Source organism: Aplidium turbinatum, chromosome 4, assembly GCF_918807975.1.
Source record: "Aplidium turbinatum chromosome 4, kaAplTurb1.1, whole genome shotgun sequence".
Lineage (NCBI taxonomy): Eukaryota > Metazoa > Chordata > Ascidiacea > Aplousobranchia > Polyclinidae > Aplidium > Aplidium turbinatum.
The window spans coordinates 37,488,871-37,508,687 of NC_137475.1; the positions used below are offsets into that span (position 1 = coordinate 37,488,871).

Below are 19,817 nucleotides of genomic sequence, written 5' to 3' on the forward strand. Positions count from 1 at the left end.
ATTTACGTTAGATTGACATCGTCGACCAAAACGACAATTCTCCAATCTTGGATGTTTTGACAAATCACCACATCTTAGATGACGGTGCAGTTCTTGTTGACGTCATGGAAGAATGCGATGTTGGAACGAAATTATTTTCGGTTATGGGCCGAGATTCCGACCAAGGCAACAATGGAAGAGTTGTGTTTGAATTACACAATAATATTGCCAAGCTGGTTCGATTGCAAGACGAAAATTCAGGTAAATTGTGTTTGTTATATCCCAGACAACAAATTAACCGCTTTTACATTGAATCAACGTTTGCAGGCGTTGGTTCAATGTAAAAATTGGTTGATTTGCTGTTTGGGTTAACACGTTTTATTGATGTCTAGCATTAAGTGTTTTGTCCGATTGTTTCATGACATTGCTGAGGACTCAACAGTGCGGCAAAACGGTTGGATGTATTTATTTTCATTAGTTTTTGTTTATTGTTGATTCTAATTGAAATGAAGTAACGTTAACTTCGATAATGTGCCTTATCTTTATGATGTGATTGCACCAGCGTAACAAAGTAAAGCTCCAATATTGTCAGGCACAATCCTTTCTTCTTCTCGACTTGATCGCGAGTCTTTAGCACCATCTGGCGGTAGTGGATGGATCAACGTGACCCTAGTGGCGCGTGATCTAGGATTTGTTGCAAGCAGATCGACCAGGCTCTTAGTGCGACTCCGAGTGAATGATATCAACGACAATAGCCCAAAGTTTTCTCAAGGATTTTACGAGGTAAAACTATGTCTTCTTCTTCCTTGTTTGAACCTTCTTCGCCACTTCAATGGTCGAGGGGCTCTGCCTTTTACCACCCCTGGGCAGTGGCGGCGACGCGGTCTAGATGTTTGGGCAGGTGCTAAATGAACTGATTTAACATCCATTGTCTCTACGAGACAAAACGGTCTAGTGTTCTATCTAGAGCAGTACCGTACTCAACCTGAGTTCCGCGAAGGTTCCTCGTTTTTTGAGGGAAACTGATTTCTTGCTTCAGTCTATTGATGCGTCTGTAACATGTACCATACTTTTTACCAACAAATTCAAATCAATAGAACATTTGGCCGAAATCTATGAGAATTGCAATTTGCAAATGCTTTACAACTGTGCAAATTCAAAACCTAATATCTGCTCTCACGGAATTTAAGTCACGCTTCCGTATTTTGAAAGCGACTTGACTGTGTAACGTTTATGCTTTCATAAATCCCACCATGATGTTACTGCTCAAAAAGCACTACCGGTACATTATGAAATAAGGCGGGGAATTGAAAAGTGCTCATAGCGTAGGCTATATAAACCAAAAGGATTTCCATTTTTTGAAACAGACTTTCAGAACGGAAGAGGAACGACTCTCGAACAAAAGGTAAACCTCACGACGGGAAAATGTCGCTTTTCTGACACCCGTCGTAATGAACTAAATTGGGTAGACAGGATAAGCGTTTTTAATTTTCCGAGTAGGAGTTCGTAACCTTGATTATTGTATAATACCTTTAACTTCAATATAGCAAACTTGTTTAAATTGTAGGAAATTATACCCTAGACAGAAACACTCTAAATTAACCTCAACTAGACACTCAGAGCCTCCTTAACGAGCAAAAACCCTTCCAGTCATTCTAAATTTTTCACCGTGTCACATTCACACTCCAAGTAGGTTGAGTGCCGTTGGTAGCCAAAAAGAAACATTGATAGTTGTTGCGTCACTTGTTCATTGTTAAGCTATTAACAAGAATGTTAATGTTTATTTTTCTTTTTTGTTAGTGGGGGTTCTGTGACAAAGGAAAAAGTAAATCAAGGGTCCGCGATGACGAAAAGGTTGAAGAGTGTTGACCAAGAAGTGTCTAAAAATTTTATCGTCTCAATGTAACAAAACGATCTAGGAAACTCTTTCAGGCTAATACCAAGTTAATATCCTGAAACAATTTTTAGGGTTCTGCAGCTGAAGATGCACTAATAGGCACTAAAGTCACAACGATTCATGCCACAGATAAAGATGACGGGGATTTTGGTGACGTCACTTACAAGATTCTCGGAGCTTTGGGATACTTCAAAATTCATCCGCAGTCGGTAAATGTGCTCATAGTTTACGCATTACTAAATACAACAATGCAAGTTAAGAAATAGTTCGTTGTGGTGAAAGAACACCATAAAGGAGTCAAGTACAAATTGAAATGTGGGCAAAAACAATGTTTGACATGTTTGTAATAAAAAGAATTGGCTTTCTTGCATTGGGAAACTCAGTAGTTGAGCATACTTGTATTGGAGTTGCTTTGAGTTATTGGTTCTCGACCGGTAGCTGATGTTGACAATTTGAAATTACGTCTTATTGTTGAAGTGCAGTTGGTTTTCATAGTTTTTAGCTTTTTGTTCTGCTGCCGAAACGTAACGACTAACGAAAGCCAATATTGGAAGCAATAACATTTAAGACGTTTACAGGGTGATATATCAGTCACAAAGAAATTGGACAGAGAAAGAGCGGAACAACACGTATTTACAGTGATAGCAAAAGACAATTCTAGAGGCGCGGATGAATCAAGAGACTCTTCTGTGCAGGTAACCCAATCCCATACAGAAAAATCCGTCATTTTTACATTGATTCAACGTCTGCAGACGTTAAATCAATGTAAAAATGTGACGGATTTTGTTGTCTGGGATTATATTTATGACAATTTTCAGAAGTCGTTTGTTTGCAGCGTGCATTTCATTCAACTGCTGGTTGACAATAGGTTTGAAAAACAACAAAGTGATTGCAAGAAAAGTGATTCATCAATTTCTTAGAATAATTTTGAAAACACACATTCAAAGGTATTGCTATGAATGTGAGCAAACTGTCAACATTAATAAATCGAAAGTAAGTTCTTAAAATTTCTCCACAGTCTTTGCTACAGCACATGCAGGACTACGCTTGAATACAATGCCAAACTAAGTCTGAATCATATAATTTAATGTAGTAGGATTAAATCAAAATGGCCACATGTGTTTTTTTTTTTGAGTGAAAGCAATTAAAACAATAAATACAAAGTAACTCTTAATGACAATGGCCAACGACATATCATTGAATTCCTGAGGTAATTTCAAATATTTTCACAAAACAGGAGCGCTTAGTGTTTACAGACCATACAAGCGAAACTTAACGCATAAGATTAGGCTACATCTGCTTGACGGAAAACAAAACCTTAAAAAACTGGAAGGTAGTTTTGTCGAAAGGTGTCACTATTATTTTTTTTCAATCTTGCGCGGAAACAGAAATAGTAAATTCATTGTTTTAAGTACGGTGTTTTTAAAAACGATAGTAATGACAAGATATGACATAACATGGCGCTGAAGTTGATATAATAATAATGAAAAAATGACATCAGTATCATCACCAATACTATTTTCAATTAGGTAACTATCACGGTTTTTGACGTCAATGACAACGCACCCACGTTCATTCAACCAAAACAATCGACAATCAATGTCTACGAAAACATTGCGCTGGGAAGTCCCATAACTATGGCAACCGCCACAGACCCTGATGCCGGGCCGAACGGACAAGTGACGTATTCGCTGAGCGCTTTTGCAGGTGAGCTGATGCATCGTCTGTTACTCTGTTGTTGTGACGTCATTACACGGCGGTTTCCAAGCTGAAGACTTTGACTTCCTCGCTCTTCCACTCGCAAATTACCAACAGCCCGGCAGAGCTAACTTTGATGAAACTTGGCATTTTTAACCCGTCCGCTTCATCGAGTATGTGACGAAGAAATTTATAGTTTTGATCGAAAGCTGAAATTCTGTTAAATATACACCGGTTAGTAAGAAAAATAAAAAATAAACAACAAACCCCAAGAAACCTGATGTGGAGCAAATTGTACTTCATCTACCTTGCAAACTTATTTTGGATTTCACTCGTGGTAGTTTGTCACAATTGTTTCCATCTCTTACTCGTAAAGAGACTTTGGAAAGACTGATGACGTAGTTTATTGGGATATCAAACGTTAAACAGTCAATTATATGGTCAAATAGTTTTACTTCTGAGATGATAGGTGAAATCCTTCAAGGACTAAGCAAATGGTTCACCACTTCCAGCACGTAAACAAATCAAAGAGTGTTATAAATTAGTTGAGCGTGGTTGATGGGGAAATTACGGCCGATGCTTCCCGAAGCTTGGTAACTGAGTGTTGGACAACTCTTTAATGTTATTTTGCATGGTGAGACCATGACAGGCGACAAACTGCAATTCTTACAGCATTTCAGTCAGACCGTTACCAGCAGTCTGAAAAATATTACAAATTAGGCCGATGTGGTATATATAGTTGCTATAACATGGTGCGGACAATTTTTTCAAGACTGAAACTACGAAAGAAAAAAACTTGTTTACTGCCTAACCTGTTATTTCCACAATCAGCAACAAACAAATATCCGTTGTTACCAAAACATAACCCAAATGGGTTCCAGAACTTTCCATCTTCACTCCCCTTTCCTCCAATCTCAAACAATGGTCTTCCTGCTAATGAGTAGACCTGGGAAAAGTAACGCAAGATACCGTGATATCGTTTTACTATTCGAAACTTTTTATAGGTTGTTTTATCCTGAGATCTTGTACTGCTTTCAATTGCTACCTAATTCTAGCAAAACGCATTTAACTACAATTCATTAAAGCAACCAAGAGAAGTTTTCATGTTAAGTTTGCAACAGAACCAAGTCCTAAAATAACTTCCGATTGATTTTTCAATTTTATTAATTTTACTTTAATTGAATTCAATTCTAATTAATCTACTATAGTCTATGACTCCATGGATTCTTTTTACGTGCTGCTTGAAAGGTGACATATTCATGTACAAAATGCTTCCTTTGTTATATTGTTTTAACTTTTGGTGACGTTGAAAACAATAACTAAGGGCAGTTTGCGCAAAAGGGCAGTTTTTGCTAGCTCGGTGAGTACTGAGTACTTTGAGGCAGATATGTTGGAAAATGTTTATGAAGCGTCTGGCTCAACTTGCATTAATAAATTTACAATAGTAGTCTACTTTTTTGTATGACAGTATCTTATTTGCTTGTAAACTAAGCTTTTGCATAGGATTACCTTGATTACATGATTTTGGCTGTCACTGATGAGCAACTCATCTCGCTTGCTAATCGCTAGCGCCACCGGCTGGTCAAAACTTGCCAAGTTCGATCCGTGGCAGCCAAATCTTTTTCGGATGTTTCCCTTATGATCGAACACTGACACCGTGTGGTCGATGATGTCAGTTACGTAGGAGACACCGATTTTATCACAGACGACGCTGTAGCTGTTGTTTCTAAAGTTTCCTTGACCGAAAACTAACTTAACGTGACCGTCTGTAAACAAAATACGAGTGAGGACATGGTTTTAAATTTTTAAAGAGATCATGATTTGCTTGAGTTGAAAATAAGCTTATTAGTTGGTTTAAAATTTAAAAGTGTCGTGCTGGTGTGAAAAGGTCTGATTTTCCAACTTTATCGTATACCAGCTCTTGTTAGCAGTTGGTATAGCAATGATAAAGCAATACATGTTTTTTTTCAAAAAGATATTATGTCAATGATCGATTTACCGTACGTTTTTTATGCACCACATGGTACAGTATATATAATATAATGTGTATGACAAGGCGATACAATTTACAGTAGATGTACCATAAAAGATTCAGTGAAGTAAGCGTATGTGCAAAAAAGCTATGGTGGCCTACGTTGACAGGTTAAATTGAATGTTTAATATCCTGACCGATAAATGTCTTACAGACTTTGAGATTGTTTTTCCCTGGTATATATTTTAAAGTTTTTACACGTCCAAAAATGTGATTGGTCTGTATTAACATATCAGAAATTTCTTACAATAAAGTTTATTGTAAGAATAAAGCAATATCGCCAAACGTCAGTAAACGTCACCTGTCGTCTGCATAATCAATTTGTCAAAGTCCTTGTTCAACGTTCGAAAGGGTATTGGTTCGACACCGCTCAAAAGCATGTGACTATGTTTTTGACAAGACACTCAAAGGCATGCCTGTAGGTGAACACGAAGATGGGCTTCCTTGCCTTCCCATTCACTTAATTACAGTAAAATTTTCACCCACCGCGTATAAGCCTACAGGCTTCAAGATAGATACAACAAAAATTACAAATTGATATAGATAAAGTATTTATCTCACCCATATCAAACATTCGCACTTCCTTTCCGCAGCACACCAAAATCTCGTTACGTTTCGTCACGAATACGCCTTTGGGGTTGAGTTTACTGTTTGTGCTGAAGGCTGATAAAAAATGACCGTGCTTGTCCAATATTTGAATCCGTTTGTTGTTGCTGTCTGAGATTACGATGTCATCATCACGCGTTAAATCCAACCCGGAAATTTGACCTGAAGAAAACAAACTTTATGTCAACACTCTTTGTCCGCAGGAAATCTTTCACATATCACCCATAAATATAATATGGTTAATGTGACTAGCTACTTAAGACATTTTATTTTTTGCCGTGACAGCAGAACGTCTACAACTTCCGCATTCAACTGTGAAAAATAGCAAAAGATGTAATTTTAGAGAATTAAAATTCCCTTGTCCGAGAATATTAAAGGGCGGGGAAACCCAAATTAACTTTTTGCGAGTTTTTTGATTCAGCGTGATGTCATTGTGTACAACATGCGTTTTAACAAAAAAAAATCCAAATTTTGTAGCCCTCGTCTCGCTAAGGCCGCTTTTGTTTGATACCCGTTTGCGAGGTCTCGCGCGCATCAAGCTGTGATGCTGTTCGCTGTGACGTCACAAGGTACATATAGTTGTGGCCAAACGTTTAAGACCAGACTTGATTTATGACCATTTTTGCATTACTTCAAAATACTGCATCATATATTGTTTCAGTTGCATCATCGTTATGCATCATCTTATATCTGATGCAGTATTTTGAAGTAATGCAAAAATCGTCATAAATCAAGTCTGGTCTTAAACTTTTGGCCACAACTATATGTACCTTGTGACGTCACAGCGAACAGCATCACAGCTTGATGCTCAACGAGACCTCGCAATCGGGTATCAAACAAAAGCGGCCTTAGCGAGACGAGGGCAACAAAATTTGGATTTTTTTATTGCTAAAACGCATGTTGTACACAATGACATCACGCTGAAACAAAAAACTCGCAAAAAGTTAATTTGGGTTTCCCCACCCTTTAAGATAAAAATGCTTTTTTTTCAACAAAAGAGCACAGGACGTATGAGTTTGCTTTGTATATGGTCGCTTTTTGTTCTGGGTTGGAAAGAAATTTTCATGCTTTTTAAAGGAGAGTTAGGTCAGCAACCCATTTTTATTATAAAAACTCTAAATAGACAAATTAAGTTATTTCACGAAGTGTAAAGTATGATAACTTGCAACACTTTATTCCTTAGTGACGGCAACAATTGTATCAATACAAGGCTTTAATTTCTAGTCAGGCGAGGGTGTATTTTCACCTTTTACTGGACCAGAACCAATTCTTTTGGTTTCGAACTTGACAACTTTGACTGGTAAAGCGTGTTCACCTGGGTGTAAAAATGTCGCATAACATTAAACACACAAACTCACTGACAAAACTGCCTTCGCAAAATTTCGTCTTAAACTTTTGTAGGTAGGCCCACTACGTAAAAAATCAATTGTGAAAAAGACTGTTACCATGACTGGGTTTGCATTTAAAAGCTCACATCTTTCAGGAGGAAATGCAAAGTGAAATCCTTTACTCCTCAACGACGAGAGGTTAAGGTCGGATACACCAACAGTGGGCTTGTCACTGATTAAGTTAATCTGCTGATTAAGTAAATGTTGCGCGGACAAGATACAGTAACCGTAATCCGCTGCTTAGAATCGCCGATTACTGACCCACAGATAACCTTTGAAAAAACTATATATCCAGAGCGTAGTGTATTTTCAATGTGAATGTTGATAATTTTGCAACTTGTCAACTAACTTTGTAAATAGTAGGCACTATAAATACCATTTCCGGTTTTGGTGATGCATGATCTCGAAAAATCTCCGTTTTTGGTGACATCATATTGCCTCTCGCTTACGCGCACAATCTCTTCCCGGTAGCTTTCCAGCTGAGAATCCGTGGATTCGTTGCGTCTGTGACGCGTTGTGGACGAGGTTGGTGTTGCGTTGTTTTTAGCGTTATTGGTATTCCGTGCGTGTAGTCTCTGACGTCCAGATACGCCATTGTGGCGTCTTTTTTCTGATGTATCATTTCGCTTCGTTTCGGATTCATTATGAAAAGACTTTATCTTGTACTTAAAGGAAGAATGATCACAATTGCTAGCATCCAAAGTAGAGTGAGCTTCGGGAATTCTGGAACGTGATGTGGGGTTCTTATTTTTTTCCAAAACTTCAGTGCCTCCGTCTGAATCTGAAATCAAACAATCAGTTGAGATTGGTTTCATCAACAAAGACAATTGGTTTATTCTTTGGCTTTTCCTTCACCATTCTTTAGTGCCAAAATACACAAGGCAAAATCATTTATAAAGTATGACGTGATCGAATCCAAGTTCAACAGTGTTCACAAACTTTGTGAGCGGATTGCTTTCATTGTAGAAGATTTGCCCAATAAACTTCAGAACAATTACACGATAGTAACAATGAAGGAAGAGTCAACTTTGGCTTGCATAAGGTTATGAAATGTTAAACAGTTAAACATATTATTTTTATCAACAAAGTATTGCTTTGCAACAAAGTGTAACTGCCAGAGTCTAAAGTGTCACAGAAAGCCTCATTTTACATTAAAAAGGTGCATTTGATGTTGTCTTTGCTATCTTGTATACTCAGGGCCGTTGAGAGGATAATTTGGGCCCAAAGTGAATGAGATCTTCTGAGAAGCCCAAAATCAAGACTCTTCTAAGATCTTCATGTCACCGGGCCCCTTCAAAAGTTTACGGGCCTCTAATATCATCCCGGGCCCGGGTCTAAAAGTACCTCCTGGACCCCTTGTCAACGGTACTGTGTATACCTGTATGACTGCTGGTAAAATCTCGGAAGTCATGAAATTAAAATTATCAGTTTTGTTCAACGGAAAGCTTCGTGACAAATTGTTCGTGCGTCTTAAAAGTTTTTAACCTAACGAAGAGCTTTATTAACGTTAAGCTTGCAACTAGCAGCGCAACCAGATGTTTGTGCTGAGAGACGAAAACTGGTGGAGAAGCATCCACCAGCTTAGTAGCAGTTTTGGTGCGATTTCTTTATTTAGTTTCGGGAGAGAGTTTGCTTTTTTATACCAAAGACAGGCAAGACACAACAATAACACAGGGTTGAGCATTACAACAGTATATTACATATTTACAAATAGTTCAACATTCAAACGTTTTCGACCTAACTTAAGTCCTCATCAGGAATCTGTAAATAATTATAAACTACAATAAATTTCACTTCTTGACAGTGACTACCGTAACTAACTGACTAACTAAAAGCATCGAGAAACACGCACGATTAAAAGCACTGGAGTGGAAAACATACAGACAGACGAAAAATTACATTAAGAAAAGGCAACTGCATGACTAAGTTACAAACGAATTTGCACCACGGAGTACGTGATACAACTAGGCTAATAAATATTGAGGAGAATGGAGGCGCCACCGGCAAATAATTGTTTGTTTAGATTTGGATTGTAGCGTTTGATTAACAACGCTTCCTGAATTTTTGTGTCAAATTGGGATTTGCCTTTGCGTAAAATTTTAAATGATTCAGCAGAGAATTTTTGATCAGTGCAAAAAGAACAATCCATGATATGGTCCTTGATGGCACTTTTCTTTAAAGGGAAGAAAGTATCCCATTTAGCTTGTTAAAGAGTAGTTTTCCCTGTAACTCCTTAACTGTACTCCCCTTCCCCCGTTGTCTATGACGAAAAGTACACCAGTGCTTTCGACAACAAGCTTCTAAAGTGGGTGAATGACGTTTTGTCAATTTAACGTTAAATCACATTTTATTTCGAAAAAAAAAGAGCAAGTTAACGGAAAATTAACGCTCGCCTTGATTATGCGGTTTCTTCCAACTTCGTCTAGCGAACGATAAGATATCTGCTGTGTTTTTCTCCAACAGGGCTATGGCCTGGTTTTCCTGTAAGTACAATGTCAAATATGTAATATCAAAAACCAAATTTCATAAATTGACGAAGCCAAAGGAACGTTGATATTTCTTACTTCTTTTAGTTTTCTTCTGTTGTTGCTTTTAGATGGGTAGTCGTCGTATCTGAAGTGTCCTTTTGCCTTTTTCGTTTTGACAGATTCGATTTCTGGAGGCTTGGCATAAATTACTCCGTTGCATTTTTCGTCCAAAATACTTTTGTATTCTTCATAGTCATATCCCGCTAGTTCGAGCTGAATCACTAAATTTTGCGCCGTCGCCTTCCATCCATTGCGCATGCGCCAATTCATCAAGAAATGGAATTTTATCCCTTGGCTGCTTTGACCCTTTAAAATAACTTTTTGAACTTCTTTTTCGTCGAATCCAAGTCTTCTGCCGAGATACCAGGGCGTACGCGTCATTTCGAACGACAATCTAAATGACAATGTCCAGATCTTCAACATTAATCATGAATCAAAAGCGATAACATCAGCCCACGACTGTGATTGAGATAAGCTGCTCATGTCACAAACATACGTACTTTTGGCTAAAACAAGCTGGAAGACAAAGTTTAGAATTGTTTACAGACTATTTTCTCTTAATATGGTTTGGTCAAAAAATGTACCATATAGGTATATTTCTGCCTTTAAAAAAATCTTCGGGCTTACAACACAGGCCTCTCTTGTGGCTCTATACTTTATTTTATAATTTGTACAAGATGAACATAACTGGCGATCCATGAGCTCAGGCTTAGAATTCGAAATTATGTTCATATTTTAATATCTTTCCATTGCGGATTAAATGTAACAACCACAAGCAAGAGGAATATAAAGAAAATTTTATTTAGTCATACAAGGTTTAGGTTTGCATGAATCTCTACGTTGGTAACAGCCCAACTTATTAGGCTATAAATAATGCGACAACAATTGTCTTACTTTGGTGCAGTGAAATGTTGATTTCAGCTAAACAGTTGGCATGAAATCTTGTTCATCGTTTAATGGTGCACTCATGCGTGACCTCACCTGTATAATTGATCTTTTGAAACTCGTTGAGATTTCTGGTCACGCTTCACCTGTTTCAGATGGCGTTTTTTCCTCTGATGTTTTGAGTTGAATCTGCAAATTCAAATTTATAATGAATTACGATAAACTAGAGCGAAATTGAAGATGAAGACATGGATTTAACTTTCAATTTAACACATTCGCAATTCCAGCTGCTGCCACTGGCATTTATTGTACCCGTGCGCTCTGGTTCTTTGTAACAAGCAGAATAGAACAGTGGTTCTCAACCGGGGGTCCGCGGACCCCAAGGGGTCTGTGAAGCGATTTCCGGGGGTCCGCGAAAGTTTCCGAGTTTTCAACATGACGGATAAATTAAGAAATTTAAAAATTGTTTGTGCTTTGTTTATGTATTAGCCTACAGTGATTCTTAAACTGTAAGTCGCAACGCACTGGTGCGTCGTTTGAAATTGCAAAGGACATTGCACAAAGGTTTGGTTTCTTAACTAAAATACCATATAAATTACTTAAACCTTTTAATAAGGCTATGTTGGCTATGTTCAACTAAATTCTTTTAAGACAACAGATTGTTGATCAATGATTCATTTAGAAATACAAACGTTAGTCAGCAGTCTATCACCACTCACAGTTTTGCAATGACTGTGATTATAACGAATTAATATTGATTTCAAATGAAAAAAGGGAGAAATTCTTTGTAACAGTCGGAATAAAAGCAGATTGTCACTGTATACATCTTGTGATAGTTTAGCTTAATTTGCACCAGTAGAACATCACATATTATTTAATTTAATGCCTGGTGAACAGCTTCATTCAATTTTCAGTCGCAAGTATTCTATTAACTTTTGATGAAAGTTATAGAAAAACATCAAATGAGCATATAGCTTACCGATGTTTGATCCTGTGTGCCAACATATAGCTCATAAATCATAACATAATTTCGTCAATCTCATCAATCGTCAAGTTAAGTGTGTTGCTTTGAAACTTATGTAACATATGATTCCATAAGAAAACGCGATATACCAATATTTCAAATTGAAATTTTTAGGGGTCCGCGACCGCTTCGAAGACACCAAAAGGAGTCCACCAAGACAAAAAGGTTGAGAACCACTGGAATAGAACATAAAAGTTTACGGGCAAACAAACTTCAAAAAGAACTTAGAGCATTTTTTTGCTGAAAAGTTTCAGCATCTTGTCACGGAAAGCTAAAATAGCTTTTCCTGTTTAAAATTCTTGTGATTTTATAATAAACCAAACATATAATAGCGTTGAACTTCCATAACAGTGCTTCTTCGAACCCAATGTTGGCAACCGGAAGCAGGCCTGCGTATTTTAAAGCAGAAAGTCTATTTTGATGAAAGATCAAACTAAATCAGTATTTGTTACTGAATTTAGCATTGTAAAAATGGCTAAACATTATCATATGAAAATATAGCAGCAAGAATTAAATAGTTTATGATATACAAAGATGGGGCAAACGTCTTTAAAATCTCACCCAAAGGTAGGCGTGAATAGTCAAGGGACAGAAAGGAGCCTATTGACGCAGTGGTAACCTACTGCTACTGTTCAGTAAATATTTTGGAGAAAATCACGTACCTCGAAGTGCCATGGTGATCCTTTAGCGTTTTGTTTTCTGCAAAACAATAAGTTCTAAAATCCTTTGTAATCTCACCAGTGGCTTAGTGTTTAGACCTGCTGAGTCGCGCACTAGACCTAAGGTTTGCTGCTGTTCACTGTCCATTGTCCAAAGCAAGTAAGCTACGTCCTTGATGGCGATGTAGAATTAGCCTACATGTAAAACGATTGTGCACGGTTTCTATCTTTTCTACGTTATTTCTGTTTTTTATCGTATAAATGCAATTGCAAATATATTGCAGTGAAGGAACTAATATAACTTCAGTTCACGTTTAACGTCGCTTCTTCTTTTTAAGTTCGATATTGTGCGTTGATTGTATTATTATTACAAGTTTCTTTTCTACCTGCATAGTTTCTGTTGTATCAGCTTTTTGTAAAAAAAACAAACTTCTGATTGTTAATTTCGATCAACTGGTTAACACTTTGCTCCTCAAAGGGAGGCCAGATTTGGCCCCCCCCTCATATTTCCTTTAATTATTTGAAGCACAGTAACGCCATGCACTTGGTTTTTCTTGACTTTTCCTAAAATTGCCAGGCGGATCTGATGATATTAAATTTAATGCTAAAAGTTGTGTAGTTTTCTTGTAAATTCAAGATTTTGGTGAATTTTTGCTATTTCTAGCTCACTTCCAGCAAAGCGTGAAATGGATTACATTGCGATAACAAGCCATAAGCTCATAATTGCTTCGTGCATCGGTATGCGCGAGCAGAGAGAAGCATCCTCTTGCTTTCCTTTGTTTGGTTTGACCTCAATAATACAAAGCGCGTTATTTCTTATGCTACAAAGAAAAGCCAGTGATCGTAAAGCTGTTAATTAGAAACAATAATAGCAAACGTTTTTTGCGTTATCAGCTCTACAAAGAAGAATAGCAATCCACGATCAAAATAGTAGGCTATGGAGGCCACAAACTATTCAAAACAGTTGTTTCAAGCAGATAATATTCATTGACGAATAAAAAACGTTACAATAAGAAATCTTCTCTTGGATAAAGACACGAAAACCTGGTTTCGAAATAAACGTTCTATGGAAATGCTCTCATTGACAAAACTTGCAATTGAGGAAATGTATCACTGCAAATGCTTTTGGGAGAAGCCGGAGAAATAGCGTTTTTGCAAACAGTAATTGTGAGATACACTCAAAATTATGAAATAGGCTCCATTTACACGTATCAGCTAACTCGATGGCGTCCCTTCAATGCTTTATGTCGCCTACTTGTTGTTATGTCCTGTATTTTTGTTTCACAGTGCACTGTATTTTGTTCCAAAGAGCGCAAAATAAAGATGATAATGCCTCATCTACATTACAAAATATTTTGTAATGTAGGCCTACAAACAAAATGTACAATGTACACAATGTACATTACAAAATATTTTGTACTGTAGACGAGGCATAAAGTTAGGCGTCACATAAGACAAACAACAAATCAGCTTTCTTCATCATTGATTCAACATCTGAATACGTTGCGCCAATGTATAAGAGGCCGGCTATTGTGAAGACCCGCCATTTATAAACGATCCGATTATACCAAAAGTGGGACAAACTAGTGGATCAAAGAATGAATAAACAATGCTGAGAAAAGTAAATCTAAGTGACGAACAATACCGATGTCTTCATTTATCTTGGAAAAATGCTGCCTAAACTTATCAACAAAAAATACCGTAAATAACGGCAAGGATCCCGAAAGCAGAATTTGCTCGACTTTGGCATGAATTTAGTCAGACATCTACAGTAATAATTCCACACATACAATAATGGGCTCTCAACTGCTGTAAGATACATAATAATCAACCTGGTTCTGGGCGATTTGTGTAACAGTTTAGGGGAAGACACTACTTGAAATGATGCACCACACAAAAGATTTTCAATGAAGACTGAGTCTAAAAACCGATGTGGATTGTGCTGCACAATAACTTCAAGTTTAGGACAGAAGAGGCACAAAATATCACGATAAAAATAAAGACCTTGTGGGAAATTTTCGAGAATCATAACACGATGCAAATACCATAAACGCTTAGTTTGCATGCTGCTCTAAGCTGGCCGGCAACTACAAAGGTAGACAATAGCCTACAGGCAGTTTATAATTCGATAACAGCGCAATAAACATTATAAATACGTAAACCGACATTTTCTTTTACAAACGTTTTACGTCTAATAGTAAATTTTCCCCCAACAATTTTTTGTGAAGCACTTGCAAACCACGGTTTTGTAAAATAATTCATCATTATTATTTTTTACTTCTCGGATATTGTAAAACGTCATCAGCAAAATCACAAAAAAAATTTCATTACTTCAATGTAGTAGGCCTAAGAATTTTTTATAAAATTGTAGCCACGTTGTTTCAACAAAGAAGCCATTTTTTAGCAATATAAAGTTATGGAAAATAATTTGCAATCATGCAAATGGTTGGAAAGAATCTAGGAAATCTTCTCACAATCTGGCACAAAATGATTATGTTTATTGTATCTCTGTAAAAATTTTTACGACAAACTTTGAAGCTTTGTTATAATCATTTTTATCTTTGAAGTCAAAAGTTATTTTTTTTTGGCCAGAAACATAATCACTGCCTTGCTGATGTTGTCGCTTTTACGCGTATTTTTAGTGCTTCAAACAATAAGGACCCAGTCAGCAATCCAGTCCTTTTACATTGATTCAACATTTGTAAACGTTAAATTTATGTAGATTTGCTGACTGTGGGTTATTTCACATTTCCTTTGTTTACGCATGTTCCTCAATTCGCTGTTGCATTATTACGACGCTGGCGGACTAAAAATGTATTTTCAAATTGATTGACACAATCTTCAATAAAAAGTGAGCTTCCAACTTAGCTTTGTTGATGTAAATGCTGTATTTTTGTGGATGTAATTTATGAGTCATGTTTATAAACACCCGTAAGCGAAATGACTTATGATGTGGCCTGCATGATATTTGTGATGCGACTTGACACAAATCCACAATTTCAAAAGCACCTAATTTGGACTTAGAAATTTCAGATAATTTCAACAACATGTTCAATTGTCTTCTCTCTACTAAAAATATTCATACTACGAACTCAATTGTAGACCTAAAATACACAAACGAAGATGTAAACAGCTATTCAAGCAGGCTAAGCTGTTACTTATGAAAAATTTGGTTCCACAAAACTAGAAGCTAGCCATGAGTTTCGGAATGCATTAGTTTAGGATAAAAATGTAAGACAACAAACGCAGTTTTGATTTTTTTTCAAATTCGTGTAACAATGTTACTCTGATTGTAACTATTTTAGAATCAGTGAGTAGCTTACAATAAGATTTGCTCGCAAGTCGTAAATTCTAATCAATGCAATGATTCGGCACACCGCACACACACTTCGTGCGTTCGATCGAGCTCTTTGTTATTTAGAAGTTTGCATGAAATCGGATTAGCATGGTAATTAAATAGCGGCAAGTTAAATCAAAATTGTCGTTTTTGGGTACCTTTGCAAAAATAGAAATATCAAGTTTAACATATAAAATTTTAAAATAATGACTTTTCAAACTTATAGACAAATGATTTGCTTTCACACCAGTGCAACTTCTGTTGAAATAGCATCAGCGGATAACACGTAACAGCTGATTGAATTGGATCCAAAAACGGCCCCCCCTTGAGCAGTTAACTTCCAAAAAAACGTTGAAAAGCAAAGGGTTAAACCGGGAAGAACGTCTTACTTTCGTCCTTTATTCCATTTGATCTTGAATGATGTGTATTTTTGCTCTTTTTTGAAAACTTTCCACCCATCTGTTGCAGGTTAAAAAAGTTTTACTGCTTTTGCTTTTAGCAGCTTGTCTGATTCAAGGAGCTAAATAGTGAACAAATATTCCTTCCGCGTGCTTTTTCCTTTACAAAAACAATATTTTTATATTCTCAAGTTAAGAGTCGTCAATTTCTAACCCTGCGCTTGTACGAAAATATCACAAGTCTGTGGAAAAAGTGCAGAAATCAGAGTCATCTTGTTGATCTCGATGCTAAATCTGACCATCTGCTGCGATGTTATGCAACTGGCTGTATGCTTAGACTTAGATCCCAGCCTGAGCAAAAAGTTTTATCGCGAATCAATACGCGCTAAGCTGTCTTATTGATTCTCTTATGGTAAGATGCGCTCACAAACATTGCCTGCCCATCCTGCAAAGCTAAGGTTATTTGCCCAGACATCAAAATCCATCATTTTTACATTGATTCAACGTCCGCAAACGTTGAATTAAAATAAAAACGACGGATTTTGCTATCTGGGTGATTGCTTTAATCCAGTTCATTCAGTTGGTGGACGGTCTTTGCTGTCCATTTGGTGTTTTTACTTTTCCAAAACAGATAGACGAAGAAATAGCTTCTTCGTAGTAAGTTTGTTTCATTTAACATTGAATTAACGTATAATGTTGCTGCAATTGAAGAAAAATGATCCTTTCAAAATCACTGGCAAAGCAAAATAGTCTACGTTAAATGACCAGCCAAATATAGTTTCTCAATATTTTGCTTTAAATTTAATTGACAATTTTCTCAATTGCCCCATTTATCTCCAGTAGATCGTATCTTTGTTTTTTTTGCATACCACCTTTTGCTTTGTGCTCTGTAACACTTCACCTTTTCAACATAAACGAACCTGCAAATGCGCCGTGTGTCGTTAATGTGCACTGATTTCATTTTTCATCTCCGTACATTCATATTCCCTGAAACTTTACTTAAAAAGGGAGTATGTGGCCTTACCTTGTATGTGAAACAAATGTTTTCCAAGTCTTACAACCACTAGTCATTGCTGCGTTTATCAAATTCCTCGAAACCTGATCAACAGATGCTTCTTTCGCAACAGTCAAAGCGACCACATTACAAAGTCCTGTTTATGAAAAAACTGTAAAAGAGCAGTCAAGTGATTACTAACAACACAGTCGAGAAAGAAGCATATTTGAAACTCGGTTGACTATCAAATTTAGTTGTTTTTAGCAACTTGTTGTTGACTCGAATTGTACGTAATGCAACGTATAATTAACCGACAAATTTTTCACATGTAGAAAAAAGCAATTCTTTTCGCTCCTACTTTGTGAGACGAAGTTGGTCAAATACTTTTTTGAATACAGGTAGAAATTATGACAACAATTTCGACAAGTACCGTTTGTGGAGCTTGTCAAACGGGTAAAGCTGACATTATATACAACTTCACAAAGCCTTTAAAAATATTTAACAGCCGCTCAAAGGCCTGTTGATAATTTCTAGACTTTCACATCCAATTATGTCATCAAAAAGTAAAATCAAAGTAGCATTTAGAAAAACTGTGCTCTTGGAAAAATTGTTAACGGTGCCATTACTGCCATTGAAATGCTTTGACTGTGAAATGCAGATATTTTACATTTTCGTTTTGGAATGATTGTCTCAGGATATAATAATTTTAGTTGTATCCATATGAAATATAAACTCATGCGCTGGATACGTTCTGATCACGGTTTTAATTGAGTTGATCTTTTGGCCAGCGGTTTTTGCCTATGCATCTCCGCCTCTTTTTGTTTACGGTACCTAGTCGCTTGATTGGGTAGCCAGAGATTTATTGACTCTGAATGAATAAATACAGAGTTTTGGTTTGGAAATTAAACAGAATGACTATGCGGTCCATTCTTCTCAATATGTCAGTTCTCCAGCTCGCTATGAAAAAGTTTGGTGACCCCTAACATCAGGCGCGAATCTAAGAGTTTTTTTCGTGGGGGGCCAGAAAATTTGAAAATCAATTAAAAAGAAAGAAAAGGCTAAACAGATATGAACAATGATACTATGACATATACGATATGCTATAAAATAAACATTAAAAGAACCATTTTCATCAATTGTGATGCCGAGGGACTAATATCAGCTGTTTAGAAGCTTATCAAACCATTTGATGCGGAAACATACAATTTCTACAATTTTTCACAAAATTTCGGGGGGGCCCGGGCCCCCTGGGCCCCCCCATAAATCCGCGCCTGCCTAACATCATCTTTTATCAAACTTAGTCAAAAAGGTCGTGTAAGATTTTTAGATTGTAGTATATTTTGTCGTATTCATTCATTGCTCAACCGAAATCGAAAAAATGAGATGAATTGTAGCGTATATTTGCGTACAGTAGCGCACCCAGCATGGGGCTAAGGGGATCAAGCCCCCCCCCCAAACTCGCCACAAAAAATAAAGTTTTTGTATATTCCCTATGTGTACCTTTTGCTTACAGGTTAGATATGAATAAGACACAACAATACAACAGGGCCGAGCATTATAACAATATATTTTACATATTTACAAATAGTTTTAACAGTCGAACGTTTTCGGCTTAATTTTAAGCCCTAATCAAGAATCAGAAAATATTTAATAAATGCAATAAATTTTAACTTCTTGAAGGTAAATTTACATTAGGAAAAGGCAACTACATAAATAACTACAAAAAAAATTGCACCACAAGGAACGTGATATCATCAAGTAAATGTTGAGGAGAATGGACGCGCCTCCAGCAAATAATTGTTTGTTTAAATTTGGGTTGTAGCGTATAGCGTTAACAGTGCTTCCTGAATTTTGGTGTCAAATTGGGATTTGCTTTTGCGTAAAATTATAAATGAGTCAGCAGAGAAATTTTGATCTGTGCAAAAAGAACACTCCATGATATGGTCTTTGATGGCACCATGGCCACCTGGAGATGCGGCCTGATTTGTCACATTTTGCAGATTTTGATTACAGCTACTGCTAGTGTTTGACTGACATTTTTTGAGATGTTTTTACTTTTTGCGGTTTCCTAATGACATAAAACTTTTTTGTTGCCTTGGGGAAGCAGTAGCAAATGAGAAAAAGTAAGTTGAAAAACGCAAAATCAGACTGTTATTGAAAATTAACAGTCTGACTAAAATTTTCGAAATCGAATTTTCTTTGTTTTTCAACATGTGAGAATGCTAAAACTTATTGTTTCATCTGGGGAAAAGAATAATGAAAGCGTAAAAATCTAATTTTTAGAAAAATTTATTTAAACGTTCGCCTAAAGTTAGAAAAACCTGGAAATTTCTGCAAAATGTGACAAATCAGGCCATATCTTTAGGTGGCCATGATGGCACCTTTCTTTAAC

General features: G+C 36.7%; 2 protein-coding genes across 2 annotated transcripts in view; one reads left to right on the plus strand and one right to left on the minus strand.

The window, feature by feature from the left end:
* The window catches only part of LOC145769132 (cadherin-23-like), a 77,219-nt gene that overhangs the window by 25,852 nt on the left and 31,550 nt on the right, over nucleotides 1-19,817 (plus strand). The window contains exons 29-33 of the mRNA XM_082580725.1: nucleotides 12-240; nucleotides 572-772; nucleotides 1,958-2,085; nucleotides 2,455-2,571; nucleotides 3,406-3,583. Of these exons, the coding sequence (XP_082436851.1) occupies nucleotides 12-240; nucleotides 572-772; nucleotides 1,958-2,085; nucleotides 2,455-2,571; nucleotides 3,406-3,583 (853 nt within the window). The remainder of the gene's footprint in view (nucleotides 1-11; nucleotides 241-571; nucleotides 773-1,957; nucleotides 2,086-2,454; nucleotides 2,572-3,405; nucleotides 3,584-19,817) is intronic.
* On the minus strand, nucleotides 1,700-16,582 carry LOC145769545 (uncharacterized). Its single transcript, XM_082581196.1, has 11 exons — nucleotides 16,423-16,582; nucleotides 12,700-12,736; nucleotides 11,110-11,202; nucleotides 10,165-10,522; nucleotides 9,994-10,081; nucleotides 7,977-8,381; nucleotides 7,459-7,527; nucleotides 6,168-6,374; nucleotides 5,084-5,340; nucleotides 4,387-4,520; nucleotides 1,700-3,791 (listed from the first exon to the last, which is right to left on the minus strand). Exons 1-11 carry the CDS (start codon nucleotides 16,490-16,492, stop codon nucleotides 3,626-3,628), a joined length of 1,884 nt encoding a protein of 627 aa, XP_082437322.1. The 5' UTR covers nucleotides 16,493-16,582; the 3' UTR covers nucleotides 1,700-3,625.